The following is a 12,600-nucleotide window of genomic DNA, read 5'->3' as shown; positions in this document are numbered from 1 at the left end:
TGCAATCCTGCTTGGTGAATGCCCAGAGAGAAACATCACTGTGCTCTGGAATGCTCGTTTCAGGGACATCTTGAAATAGTCCTTGTATAATTAAAATTGTTGTAAGAAAAAGATGCTCCCCTTTCCCTTATGGGGTATTCAAGAGCCCGTATAGTCCTTTTTTCCCCCCAGTACATTTTTATTCAAATTACACAAAGAAAATATACAAATAAACATACCGCTAAACATATCAGTATACATATAAGTACATATTTACATAATTTATTATTTCCCTTCCCCAAATTATACAAAAAATCATAAAAAGAAAAAGAAAATCATAATATTTCGGGCTCTGCCGAGCCCTGGACTAAGAGCCCGTATAGTCCTTATGTAGGTTCTCTATCGGTAGGAGAAAATAACAGAGGCCAGAGAATATTGAGAAGCAAAGCAGCTAGTAAGCCTGATCTTCATTAAACTGTTGCAACAGGCTCCCCCACTCACCCCATGCAGGGATGGAGGAGAGGAGCCCAGAACATAGACTTCTATAGACACTTGAAATTGCATACCCTGTAGCTCAAGACCACCCCCCCCCAAAAAAAACATCACACATACACCACAGAAAGAGGTGGTCCCCAGCAGAAATTTGAGCATGTTGCTTCTCTCCTGTTTGCCAGGATACCTGATCATGCCTTATCTGATTGCCTTTTCTGGGTAGCCTGGCCATTCCTTTGAGATGGTAAATACTTCCTGAATCTCTTATGGATATTGATAGTGTGCTCAGCTTAACAGGTACTTGCCAGACTGTATTTACAGGAAGGTGTAAGCCCCTACAGTCCAAAGACAACTGAAAAGCTTTCCCCATTTCCTTCCTCCTTGCAGAGAAATATTTGAGGTCAATTTGGGAGAGTCAAAATGGCTTCAGGATTGTTCTCCTGTACTATTTCAGGCACTTGGTTTATATACTTATGTATGTGTTTGCCTTGTACACTTATGAATGTTTATTTGATATATATATAAGACAGTAGAATTCCTATAACAAAGTGCTTTCACAGAAATGTGAGTGGAGTGGCAGCCCCCTCCATAGTGCACCGCACACTTACTTTTGGCTTTCTCGTTCTTTCGCGAGGGCCTCCAGCGGATGCATGACTTGTGCTCGTCCAGGTAGTAGAAGCGAACAAGACCTTTGGAACTGCCTCGGAGTTTGATCATCTGAGTACCAGCTTGCATGGAACTCATACATTTTTCCACTATACAAAGAGAGAAAATGAGAGAGAAAGAAATGATAATTAATTAATTGAATTGAATTTATATTCCCAGGATCACAGGACAATTTACAGTATAAAAACCACACCAAAAATGCATAAGATAACACTTAAACTACAACAACCCAGCCATCCAGTTGTTGCTGTTGTTGTTTTAAAAAGAACGCATTGCCAAAATGCATTGAAGGCAATACAATGTTTATGTGTGATCATGGTTAAGGGAAGAAGGAGGAAGTAGCTGCAAAAAAAAAAAAAAGTGTAGAAGTCTGGTCGTATGAATCACCCCATGGGCCACATGAATTATTGTAAGCATTCTGGTAACCATATAGAAACTGAGAAAGACACACCAGGGCAAATTGCTTTAGAACTTTTCTTTTTTAGTACAGAAGGGAAAGCATTAAAAATTAACAGCAACATGGTTCCATAGCACACTGGATCCTGACTGCATCTCAGTGTGAGACAGCCAGCTGCTGAAAAGAATTCCAGACTAGGAAGATGGAAGACTTATGCAGATTCTGGGCAAGAACTGCATATTAAGCGCTGGAACAAGAAACACTCAAAACTAGTTCTGCCTATGGCTTTAAATGTGGTAGGACAAAGACTGGCAGATGCACAAAAGATAAACACTAGAAGCATCAACCACCCAAAAGTGGTTTTATCCATGTTTGGTGGAAATGTATCCTACTCTTGGGAAGAAAAGCAATTTGGTGATTTACCGGTGCATTAGTCTATAGCTTGTCTTATGATCCATTAAGAATGCAATTGAGCAGCCTATTCAAATACAGCAAATAAAATTGTGAGAGGGCTGCATAGTGCCCCTAGACTGCACAGTGCCCCCAACAAGGAGTGCCCCACCACTAATTTGTTCAACTTTCAACATACCTCACTTTCATTGTACTTATAGCCTGTTCCATACCTTTGATGCACCATCTGCATTCATTATTTTTTCTTGTCCAATAAGATGGTAACAATTTGCATGCTTGGATTTGCATGACATTCACATTCACTTACTGGAAGATAGATAGGAAACTGCCTTATAACCATTCAGACCACTGTTCCATCTTGCTCTGCCCTGCTTATACTGGTTGGTGGCAGCTCTCCAGGGTTTAAGACCAGGGTTTCCCAAACTTGGGTCTCCAGCTGTTTTGGACTACAACTCCCATCATCCCTAGCTAGCAGGACCAGTGGTCAGGGATTATGGGAATTGTAGTCCAAAACATCTGGAGACCTAAGTTTGGGAAACACCACTTTAGATCATGAAACCTTCTGCATGCAAGCTCTATAGCTGAGCTATAGCTCCTCCTCCATTGCATATATCATTTGTCAAATGTGAATTAATGTAGTAGGTAGGTAGTAATTTTATTTTTTTCATTATAAGCCGCAGTAATGCAGAAAGAACCTTCAGAGCCAAGACACAAATTTAGCTTATAATTCTCTGGCCACCAGCACAAATAAAGAAACAGGCAGGGGGCAGAGTTTTCTACTTAAGTCCTCCTTCCATGGTCAACACTGAGACTATGAAGAAGGGAGCTGACAGGCCAGGCTGAGATCAATGGGGCAGTGCACCATTTCCACTGCCTCCAACACATAGAGGGTAGTGGGACCACAATCATGCTCTTCCCACATCACACAAGCCTTTTAGTGCCCAAGTCAGGCTTCTGTTCCTCGGGGGCATTATCAGTTACTACAGAATTAGCTGCAAAGACATCAACTGCAAAGAACGGGTCCAGCTCTAATTCTCCAGATTTGAGATTTGGGGCTTGGCATTCATGGCTAAACTGCCTGAATACATGACTGACAGTACGATAGAAAACTATGCAATTGAGGTTTCCCTCCTCCCCGAAGGTCTGAACTCTGCTTCTCACTGTCAGGAGTCATTGTTATAAGGTGGGCATTGATTCAGATAACACTTTCCCACTGCTATTAATGCTTTGCACACGGAATAAAAAGCAGAAAAAGGTGGCAGGACAAGTGGATCAAGAGGGCAAAGATACCTTAACAACACTTTCCAAATTGCTTTGTTCAGCACGATTGAGCAATGCCACTAGTCACTCATTCCAAAGTAGCCATTACTGCTTTTTGGTAATTTGCTCACACTGTAAGCCCCCCATTAGAAGTTCCTCCACTTTCCTTTCTTATTACTGGCATCATCACACAACAGCCAAGATTCCCAGATGTCGGGGCTGAGATGCAGGCAGCTGTCAGAGGTAAGGTGGGAGTTAATCCAGGGAGTCTAAAGAACACAGGAAGCAGCCCTGTACAGAGTCAGAACACTGATTCATCCAGCTCAGTTAATATCTGCACCAACTTGCAACAGCTCTGCAGGGTTTCAGGCAGTGGGTCTTCTCAGCCCTACCTAGGGCTAGGAATAGAACCTAGGGCTTTCTGCATGCAAAGCAGATGACCTGCCATTGAGCTGCAGACCTGCCGTGGACTGGTTGGATGCAGAGGGATGGTAGGAGGAACCAGCTGGGGAACCCCTAAAGGAAGAAGGCTGAGCCCAAGGAGTGGTAGTGGGATGGCAATGAGTGGGCAGAGAAAGAAGAGGGAGAAGACTGGGAAGAGTTGTCAGAAGTTGAAGAGGTAATGGGGCTTAGTGAGCTGGGGGAGTCGGTGGCCAGGATAAGTCGAGAATCAGAGGTAGAAGCTGAAGCAGAGAAGGGAGGCCAACAGGCAGAGATGAGTCAGGCTGGCGAAGAGTCACAGGTGTCTTCCCACCCTGCTACGGCAAGCTCTCCTCCCCGCTTGTCTCCCAGAACCAGAAGAGAGCTGAAAGGGTGGAGCAACAGCAGGCAGCACACAGGCACAGTCTCCGATTTCTTGGGAAAAGCCCTGGGAAGGAAGGGACTTTCAGTATTTGGATAAGCCCTACCAGGGATGAGATGCTGCAGTGGCGTAGCGTGGGGGGTGCCAGGGGTGCCGACCGCACCGGGCGCAACATCTGGGGGGGCGCGAGTCCAGAGGGAAGGGACAAGTTCCTTCCTCCGCCGGGCTCCCCGCCGCCACCGCCAGCCTTGCGCCCTAGCGCGCGCGCCCCCCGCCGTCGCTGTGGCTGTGCTCCGCTCACTGCTCGCAGGAGGAGCAGCCGCCGCAGCAGCGCCGACGCCGCCACCGACGCCTGGCCGGGCACGGGCAGCCTCTGCACCCTGCCGACGCCGCCATCCCCTCGGCCCAGCCACAGGCGGCGGCTGCTTCTGCCTCCATCCTCCTCCGGGCAAGCAGCGTTGTTTGCGCGGCAACTCGCAGGTTAGGGGTTGGGGGGGGCGCAAATTACTTGCCTTGCCCCGGGTTAGGGGGCGCAAATTACTTGCGTTGCCCCGGGTGCTGACAACTCACGCTACGCCGCTGAGATGCTGTGCTCATTAACCTTGCCACTCAGCCAAGTCTGTGAAGATCATATTTTTGCTAATAAAGAGTTAAATCCAACTTTGAACGGTGTGATTTACTGCCGGCCCACTCTTTGACAAGACCTTTCCCAAACAGGTTAGAAGCACACTTGAGCCAAAGAGATCTTCTGGATGAGCCAGGTCCCTACCTGAACAGGTTGTATTTTATAGGCCTTCCTCTCCAGAAGGGCCCAATGGCTTCGGGTTTGTGTATCAACCCTGCCTCTTTATGGAAGGGCTGTGGCTCACTGGTTCCTGGTTCACCTCGGACAGCTGCCCACAGCCCAGCACTACTTGGCCCCAGCTCATATTACGCTTTTAGTCAATGCCACATTTTAAAATGAAAGTGAATTGGCCCATTAAAAAGGACATGATATGCTTCTAACATGCCAGTGCTCCAGATGAGGCTTGGCAAGGATAAAAGCCACCTGTGGTCAATAAAGAACTCTTTTGCTATTGATCCTTAGCTTGGCCTCCTTGCATCTCCATCAGCCTCACGGTGCAAGAACAGAGAAGAATGAAAGCAAAGGCAGGCCAGAAGAATAGCAAAATGCAGCCATGCTGGTGGTATTCACAGAAAGCATTACAGGAGCATTCATCCAAGGTGTACAGGTTATTATTAAAGGTTTATTAGCTACTTGTGTCCTGGAACAAAAAATGATGCACTGTTAAAGCAACAGTCTTCAGAAACATCTTATTGATAGAACTTGCTAACCCACTGGACCAACAGCTCACCCCAGCATCCATCAGAGAGCAAATCAGAGATGCTACAAAGATCCACAGTTTTGGCTCCTGAAGCAAGAGCTATGTATCAGCTGCTCTGATGAGGTTATCAGAACATAGAGCTATGCCATGCGTGCTATTGTGAAGGTACTAATTCATTTCACTGCCTTGTACATTCGCTGAAATCAGCTCAACTGGAGGCTAAATCATATTTTTTCCTAGGGAAAATTGTTTACAGTGGGGGTTTTTTTTGTACCTCTACTCTTCAAAAGAAAGATAGAGAGAGAGAGGAAGTTCTTAAAATGTTACAATCAACAGCAATAGGATAATGTTGTTTGCTGGATCAAAGCAACAGCAAATACTGGTTGTATTTGCAGGACTGATTTCCATTCTGAACATGAGGTGGGTAAGTGAACATCAGCAATTTCTGCTCCCATTTCTGTTTCCGTTTCTCCAACATCCCTGCCTGTGACTCTATTGTAAATTAAATAATAAAAACATCATAAAGTACTGATTTATCTTTACACCAAATCCTGACCTTTGTTTTGTTAGCATTATTTTAGCTGTTACAAGAGAACATTGAAATATTTCATTTATTAGCCACTAATATGTCACATTGTTTCTAATTTACATTGTTAAATTTGATAAAACAGTTAATGGAAGGGGAAATATATTCACAGATATTAAGCTGACCAGCTTGGGTCAAATTCCTCTCCTGCCCCCGCCCCTGGTGATGACTAGAATGCAGCTGAGTTGGCTTTGTTGCTGAATACTGGGAGCTTAAACAGCACTGAGCAACTGGTTGCTTTTCACTGGAAGAATAAGGCATGCATTGCAGAAGGGACTGCCTGTCAGTGCCTGGTACTGTCCACCCAACATCCGTCCTTGGCCAAGACGAGAGGTAAAACACATACACACACATAGTGTTATCATTGCTGCATCGTTGCTGTTTACAAAAACTGCATTTTCCCTTGGAGCAACCCCTATACCAGAAGGAAGGAGGCAGACTCTGCATAGCCCCCAAGCCTGCATATCACGTTTTCTCCTCTCTTTGCCACAGTGAACTGTTTTAGGCATGCAGGATCGCCATGCAACAGTGACGCCTTTTCCCCGCCCACCGGGGCAGAAGGCAAAGGAGACCAACAAGAGGTGGTGCCAGAGCCAGTGGTAGGCAGAGCCAACATTCTAGTTTTGCCCCATCTGCCTTCTCCCTGCCGAGTTCTACAATGGCCAACACTAAGAGGGAGGAAGCTGATAGGCAATGCTGCCGCCTCAAGCGGTTGCAAGAAGGTAGGCAGGTGGGGGCTGGCTGAGGGCAGGCTGAGATGAGTGGGGGACTGTCCCACCTGCAAATGACTGCAGCATCATATGAGCTGGACCAGAACAAAGCCCTGTTTCCACTGTGGCTAACCCAGCACCCCCAAGAAGCCCACAAGACACTGCAGAATTCTCTTGGCATTCTCCTGCAACTGGTATTCAGTGGGCAGGTTCCATAAAGCCATTGAAAGATGACTCCTTCTCCATTAACAGGTCTTCAAAAGCCACCTAAACCTGTGGCAGCGATTCCCAAGCACACTTATTTTTAATAAAGGGAAACGGACATATTCAGCATCAAATGGAGGAACAGAGTCATTGGAAGCCTAAGCATAACAGGAACCAGCCCCTACGAAGGAAAGGTTTCCTTGCACTTACAGAAATCACCGCTCTCGTGCAATGATTTATTTAGCACTTACGAGCCGTGTATTATATTCCCAATGTTCCTCCACGGAGCTCGCAGTGAAAATTTGAGCCAGGATCTGAAGCCTCTGCACCTGGCAAGACTGTAAGCCTCTCAAAAGCCCGGCACAGTATGAGCAGCACAATATGCCCAGATGAGCCAGTTTGCATCAAGTCTGGGCTGGGATCTGAAACCGTGATTCCCACGACCCAGTTCAACACTAAACATTAAACTACTGCAAGGACTTTTGACAATTAAAAAAGCATAAGAACCCTGTCTTTACATGGTCACTTTGCTTGTAGGTTGCAGCTGCTGGAGATCCACAGTCCAGTAACACAGACTCCCTTATCCAGTGATAAAATTTTGGAATACTCTCCACAGCAAGGATAGAAATGTCGCAAGTTTCCTTCTACCAAGGCAGACGTTGGTCCCTCAAGCTCAACTTGGCTGTGAGTCCTGGATAGACCTGCTTCCTGACTAGCAGGGCTTTTTCCACCTGACCTCTGAGGGCGGGGCCCTGGCTGACTCCAGCTACAAGGCCGAGGCTGATGAAGAGGCCAGATACCATCCTAGCTAAAGACCCATCCTGCAGGGAATTCTGAGCTGCATCCTTTGCAGCTGGAGATTAAGGAGAGGACAGAGGGTGAAGAAAGAGCTGAGTGGAGGGAGACCATTTTCCCATCCTCTGGACCCACCCCCCTGGGAAACTCAACAAACCTGCTGCACCTGGAATTGGGTGTGGAGAGTGCAGAATGGGACACAGCTGTGGGCAGCCTGAGGAAGTACCATCCACCTTGGACCTGCCCATAAAAAAGCAAGACCAGAGCAGGAGAACTTCCAGGAACCTTTCTTGTTGTGGAACTTTTGTGGGTGAGCTGACAGTTTGTGTGGGTCCTGGGTGAGAATCCAGAGGCTGAGAGGGAGCGTTTGTCAGGAGGAAAATGAATTGATAGTGATTCGTATACAGTCGTACCTTGGATCCCGAACACCTTGCGAGTTGAACGTTTTGGCTTCCAAATGCCACAAACCTGGAAGTGATTGTTCCGGTTTGCGAACTTTCTTTGGAACCTGAACATCCAATGCTGCTTCTGCAGGTTCTGATTGGCTGAGGAAGCTTCCTGCAGCCAATCGGAAGCCATGCCTTGGTTTCTGAATGTTTTGGAAGTTGAACGGACTTCCAGACGGATTCCGTTCGACTTCCGAGGTACCACTGTACAGGAACCCCCTGATTTGCAGGGGAGTTGCATTCTGGGTAATTGTGTGTGATGCCCCACCCCATTCTGCCCCCTTTTCAGGCCACTTCCGGGTTGCTGGGATGCACGCTTGAGTCGCCACGCACATATCAGACACATGTAAATTGGTCGTGGTCTGTATATCAGTAGCTTTGTATTAATGTAACATTTGTATACGTAATGATATCTTTGTAACATTTTAAGTTGCCTGTTGCTGCTTCTGTTTTCCGTATGCCACTTAGAGATATTTTTGTTAAGAGGTATAGAAATTAAATTAATCTAATCTAATGTGTCTAAACGACTAAACAACAAACAAATCTAATGTGTGCAGCTCTTCAAGATTTCAGGTAGGAGTCTCTCCCGGACCCACCTGGGAGATGTAGAACTGGAAAAATGGGTGGGTGGGGGTCATTGGCAAAAAAAACCCTCCAATGTAAAATTTCCTGCATAGACTAGGGCTTGGCATTTTTATTTAAGTAGTATGATTCCTCCCTGCCCCCCCCCCCACTCCACTGTATGTGTGGTGACACTGCTATGGCTAACCCAACTTCATTCAGGGCCAAAGTAGACATTTCCACAGGGATGGGGAATATGTGATCCTCCAGCTGTTGCTGGACAATGGCTCTCTTCACCCTGACTACTAGTCATGCTAGCTGGGGCTGATGGAAGCTGGAACTCAACAACATCTGAAGGGCCACAGATTCTCCACCCCAGCATTACTCTAAATGGGTGATTAGCAACCGCACCTGGTTTATTTTAATCTAAACACTAAGCATGGCAGGAGAGGACCTTTTCTTTGGGACCACAGTAGATGGGAAGAGGAGGTCTTGCTCCCTCCTCCATAGCTATGATCCCAACAAAAATTTCCCTCCCCTCTTCATCATGATGCAATTGGTCATGGGGGGGGGGCTCCTGTTCACATCTATCTCTAAATCATGTATTTAAAAAATCACATTGCAATGAAGTTTGTATAATACTTTACTTTGGTCTGGGACTATACAACAAAAAGCAAAATAGCTTTTGTACCAGAGGTGCAGTTAACATTCTGCAAACTGAGGTTGGAGAGTGAGCACTTGTGGAAATGCACACTGGAAATTAACCAGGAAAGCTGGACAATGTTTGGCAAGATCTGTATCTATGGTATAGATGCCAAACTAGCTGAACTGTAGGTCAAATGTTCTAAGCCAAAATGTTCTTGAAACATCTTCTCTAACAACGGACAATTTTATTTCATTTTTATTTTACTGCACGTATACCAACTTTTTCTCCAAGGAGCTCAAGATGGATAGCATGAGTCTCTTCCCTCCTCATTTAAACCACACAACACTCCTGCGATGTAGGTTGGGCTGAGAGGCAGCGACTGGCCCACAATCACCCAGTGAGCTTCTTGGCTGAGTGGGGATTTGAATCCTGTCCTCACAAGTCTAGGTCCAACACTCTAACCACTACACCACATCACTGAAGAAGCAGAACGACTATAGCGTATGATTGCCTGAGGATACATCTCACTTTGTACAACCCCCTCCCACAACTACAAATAGACAAAGCTGTCATTAAATACCACTTAAGCCCCAAAGCCTTTAAGACGTTATTGTCTTGAGCAGAAGAGGGATGTGTGCAGGTTCGCAGTCTTACCCATCTGGCCCATTTTCCATTTGGGAGTGGCTACTATGCTGCCTCCGATCCAGAAAAACTCCTCTGCCAGGCGGGCAACCGAAAACTTGTTCTGGAACAAAGGACTTCTGGAGAGTTCCATTTTGGAGGACAAGGCCGCTTCTGTGTTCAGCGCAAGGGTTGTTGTTTTTTCTGCCTCACATCCAGGAGGCTCAGATCAGGCAACTACAAGGTCCCGGTGGAAGGGCATGTACAAAAATATAAAGCATAAAAAAAGAAAAGAAAACCCAACCCTCAGACTGCTAAATTCTACTTGTGAATTAAAAGTCAGACGTCGTTCTAGGCTATTTTCAGTCACAGCCAATTTCTCAGCTTCAGTCTCCGGCCTCCTTCCGTCCTTCCGCAAGGCTGGAAGACAAACTCCCAGATTGTTTTCTTGCTAATCTAAGTCATTAGCACTTTGAGGCGCTCAAAAAAATAAAAAATAAAAAAATTAAGATCTCATTTAAGACGTTGTTGGGGTGGAAGGTGAGATGCCTCCATTATTATTTGTCCCCTGAGAGGCAACGCGGCAGTTGGGGTGATGGAAAAGGAAGGCCTCTGATTCATGGCGTTAGATTTCCTCCCATCGTCACTGGTTGATGGCGAGCTCTGGGTGCTGTTACTTCAAGCCACAGCTGCCTCTTCTGCATCCTGCTTCCCCTTTTGACCGCTCAGAGTCCAACCCTGCAGGCATCCTGCACCGAGAGGGCACTTGAAATCCTAATGAATTTCCTATGCCTGCTTTTGCACTTCCGACGAGAGGTTCTTTCTGCTCCGTGCCAGGGCCACAGAGGGCTCTGAATGCCACTTCAAATCCATCTAGGCAGCTGAGAGTCTCGTCCTCTATTGCTATACTGTTGTATACTTTAAAAAGAAGAAGACGACGATGGCTATACGTATCAAATCAAAAGGTATCCTTTTTAAACCATCTTCTTGCCTTCTCACTCGAGTCTGAACTGCTTAATCAGCATCTTTAGAGGAACATTTTCAATCCAGCAAGAGGAGGAAGAGAAAAAGCAATCCGCAATCCAGCTCGAGCAACACATGTTTGCTTGAAATGCTAAATCCTGCATATACACTAATCCCAAAGCCGTAGCTTCTGCCCTATCCATTCAAGGGATTTAAAGTGTGTGTGTGTGTGTGTGTGTGTGCATGCGCAGGCAGTGTGGCCACAGGAAAATGAGACCAGAGAGAAGAAAAGAAGCTCTGTTTTTGATTTCTCTGCCAGTCTCTCTCAGACTGCATGTGCCCATCTGACCTGGATGGATATCCCAGGCATAATAGGATGACATCTCATGTTTTGCCATCCCGCGTTTCGCCGAAAGTGAAATTTGGAGGCAAATGTAGATGCTGTCGCTTGGGCAAAATATGCAAGAATTTTCAAGGGACATGAAGAGAGTTTGGCTAAAACTCACCAAATTCTGTCAGGGGAGAGGGGAAGGGAGGTTTGGCATGTAATGTGTGGTACTGTCCAGAGTATGGGTAGGCAAACTAAGGCCCGGGGGCCGGATCCGGCCAAATTGCCTTCTCAATCCGGCCCAGGGACGGTCTGGGAATCAGTGTGTTTTTACATGAGTAGAACGTGTCCTTTTATTTAAAATGCATCTCTGGGTTATTTGTGGGGCCTGCCTGGTGTTTTTACATGAGCAGAATGTGTGCTTTTATTTAAAATGCACCTCTGGGTTATTTGTGGGGCATAGGAATTCGTTCATTTTTATTTATTTTTTCAAAATATAGTCTGGCCCCCCACAAGGTCTGAGGGACAGTGGACCCGCCCCCTGCTGAAAAAGTTTGCTGACCCCTGGTCTAGAGGAACGCTTGTAGAAGGTGGTCCAGGAAAAAAAAACCATGGTTGCACAAATGAAGGGCATTTCAGTATGTGGAACTTGTATAACACTTTGCTCTGTCTCCTTAAGGCTCCCCACACTCTGCAATTCACACATATACAGTGGTGCCTCGCAAGATGAAAAGAATCCGTTCTGTGATTCTCTTCGTCTAGCGGTTTTTTCGTCTTGCGAAGCAAGCCCATTGACAGATTAGCGGATTAGCACTATTAGTGGCTTTTAGCGGCTTTTAGCAGCTTATCTGCTTATCGGATCAGCTGATAAGCGGCTTAGCGGCTTAGAAAAAGGGGGGAAGGGGGGGAACCCGCAGGAACTCGCAAGACATTTTCATCTTGCGAAGCAAACCCATAGGAGATTTGTTTTGCGAAGCACCTCCAAAACGGAAAACTCTTTCTTCTAGCGAGTTTTCCGTCTTGCGAGGCATTCGTCTTGCGGGGCACCACTGTATATATCCTTAAAAGGGATTAATAAAACAACCTCAGTGTTCAAGGTACATTCTGCAAAAGAGTTGAAATGAGCTCAAACTACTTGTAAAACATTCACTTATTCATTCTTTGTTGCCTTCAGAGACATCGACATTATGAGCCAAGCCTAACTCATGCTGATGAAGTGACATAAACATGCCAGCATTTTAGTGTGATCCCTGATTGAGGTGGGAGGGCAGGATTCGTGACAAATTCAGGAGGAGAGGAAGCAACAAGCACGTATCCATGTATGAATGGTGTCAAGAGATAAAAAGCAAGGCAAAATATTCCTGTTGAATAGTATAAGAATAGGTGGGTTTTTGAACTACCGTATTTT

At 46.0% G+C, this 12,600-nt stretch overlaps 1 protein-coding gene across 1 annotated transcript in view; it reads right to left on the bottom strand.

The window, feature by feature from the left end:
• The window catches only part of PLCH2 (phospholipase C eta 2), a 118,985-nt gene extending 108,453 nt beyond the window's left edge, over positions 1-10,532 (bottom strand). Inside the window, exons 1-2 of the mRNA XM_083513372.1 lie at positions 9,935-10,532; positions 1,080-1,226 (exon numbers count right to left, since the gene is read on the bottom strand). Of these exons, the coding sequence (XP_083369498.1) occupies positions 1,080-1,226; positions 9,935-10,055 (268 nt within the window). The 5' untranslated portion in view covers positions 10,056-10,532. The remainder of the gene's footprint in view (positions 1-1,079; positions 1,227-9,934) is intronic.
• Between the last annotated feature and the right edge of the window lie 2,068 nt (positions 10,533-12,600).

The sequence above is a fragment of the Podarcis liolepis genome (assembly GCF_965112155.1).
Source record: "Podarcis liolepis genome assembly, chromosome: 7".
NCBI lineage: Eukaryota > Metazoa > Chordata > Lepidosauria > Squamata > Lacertidae > Podarcis > Podarcis liolepis.
Note: the sequence above shows the minus strand (reverse complement) of the source record. Positions and strands in the feature narration are given on the sequence as shown.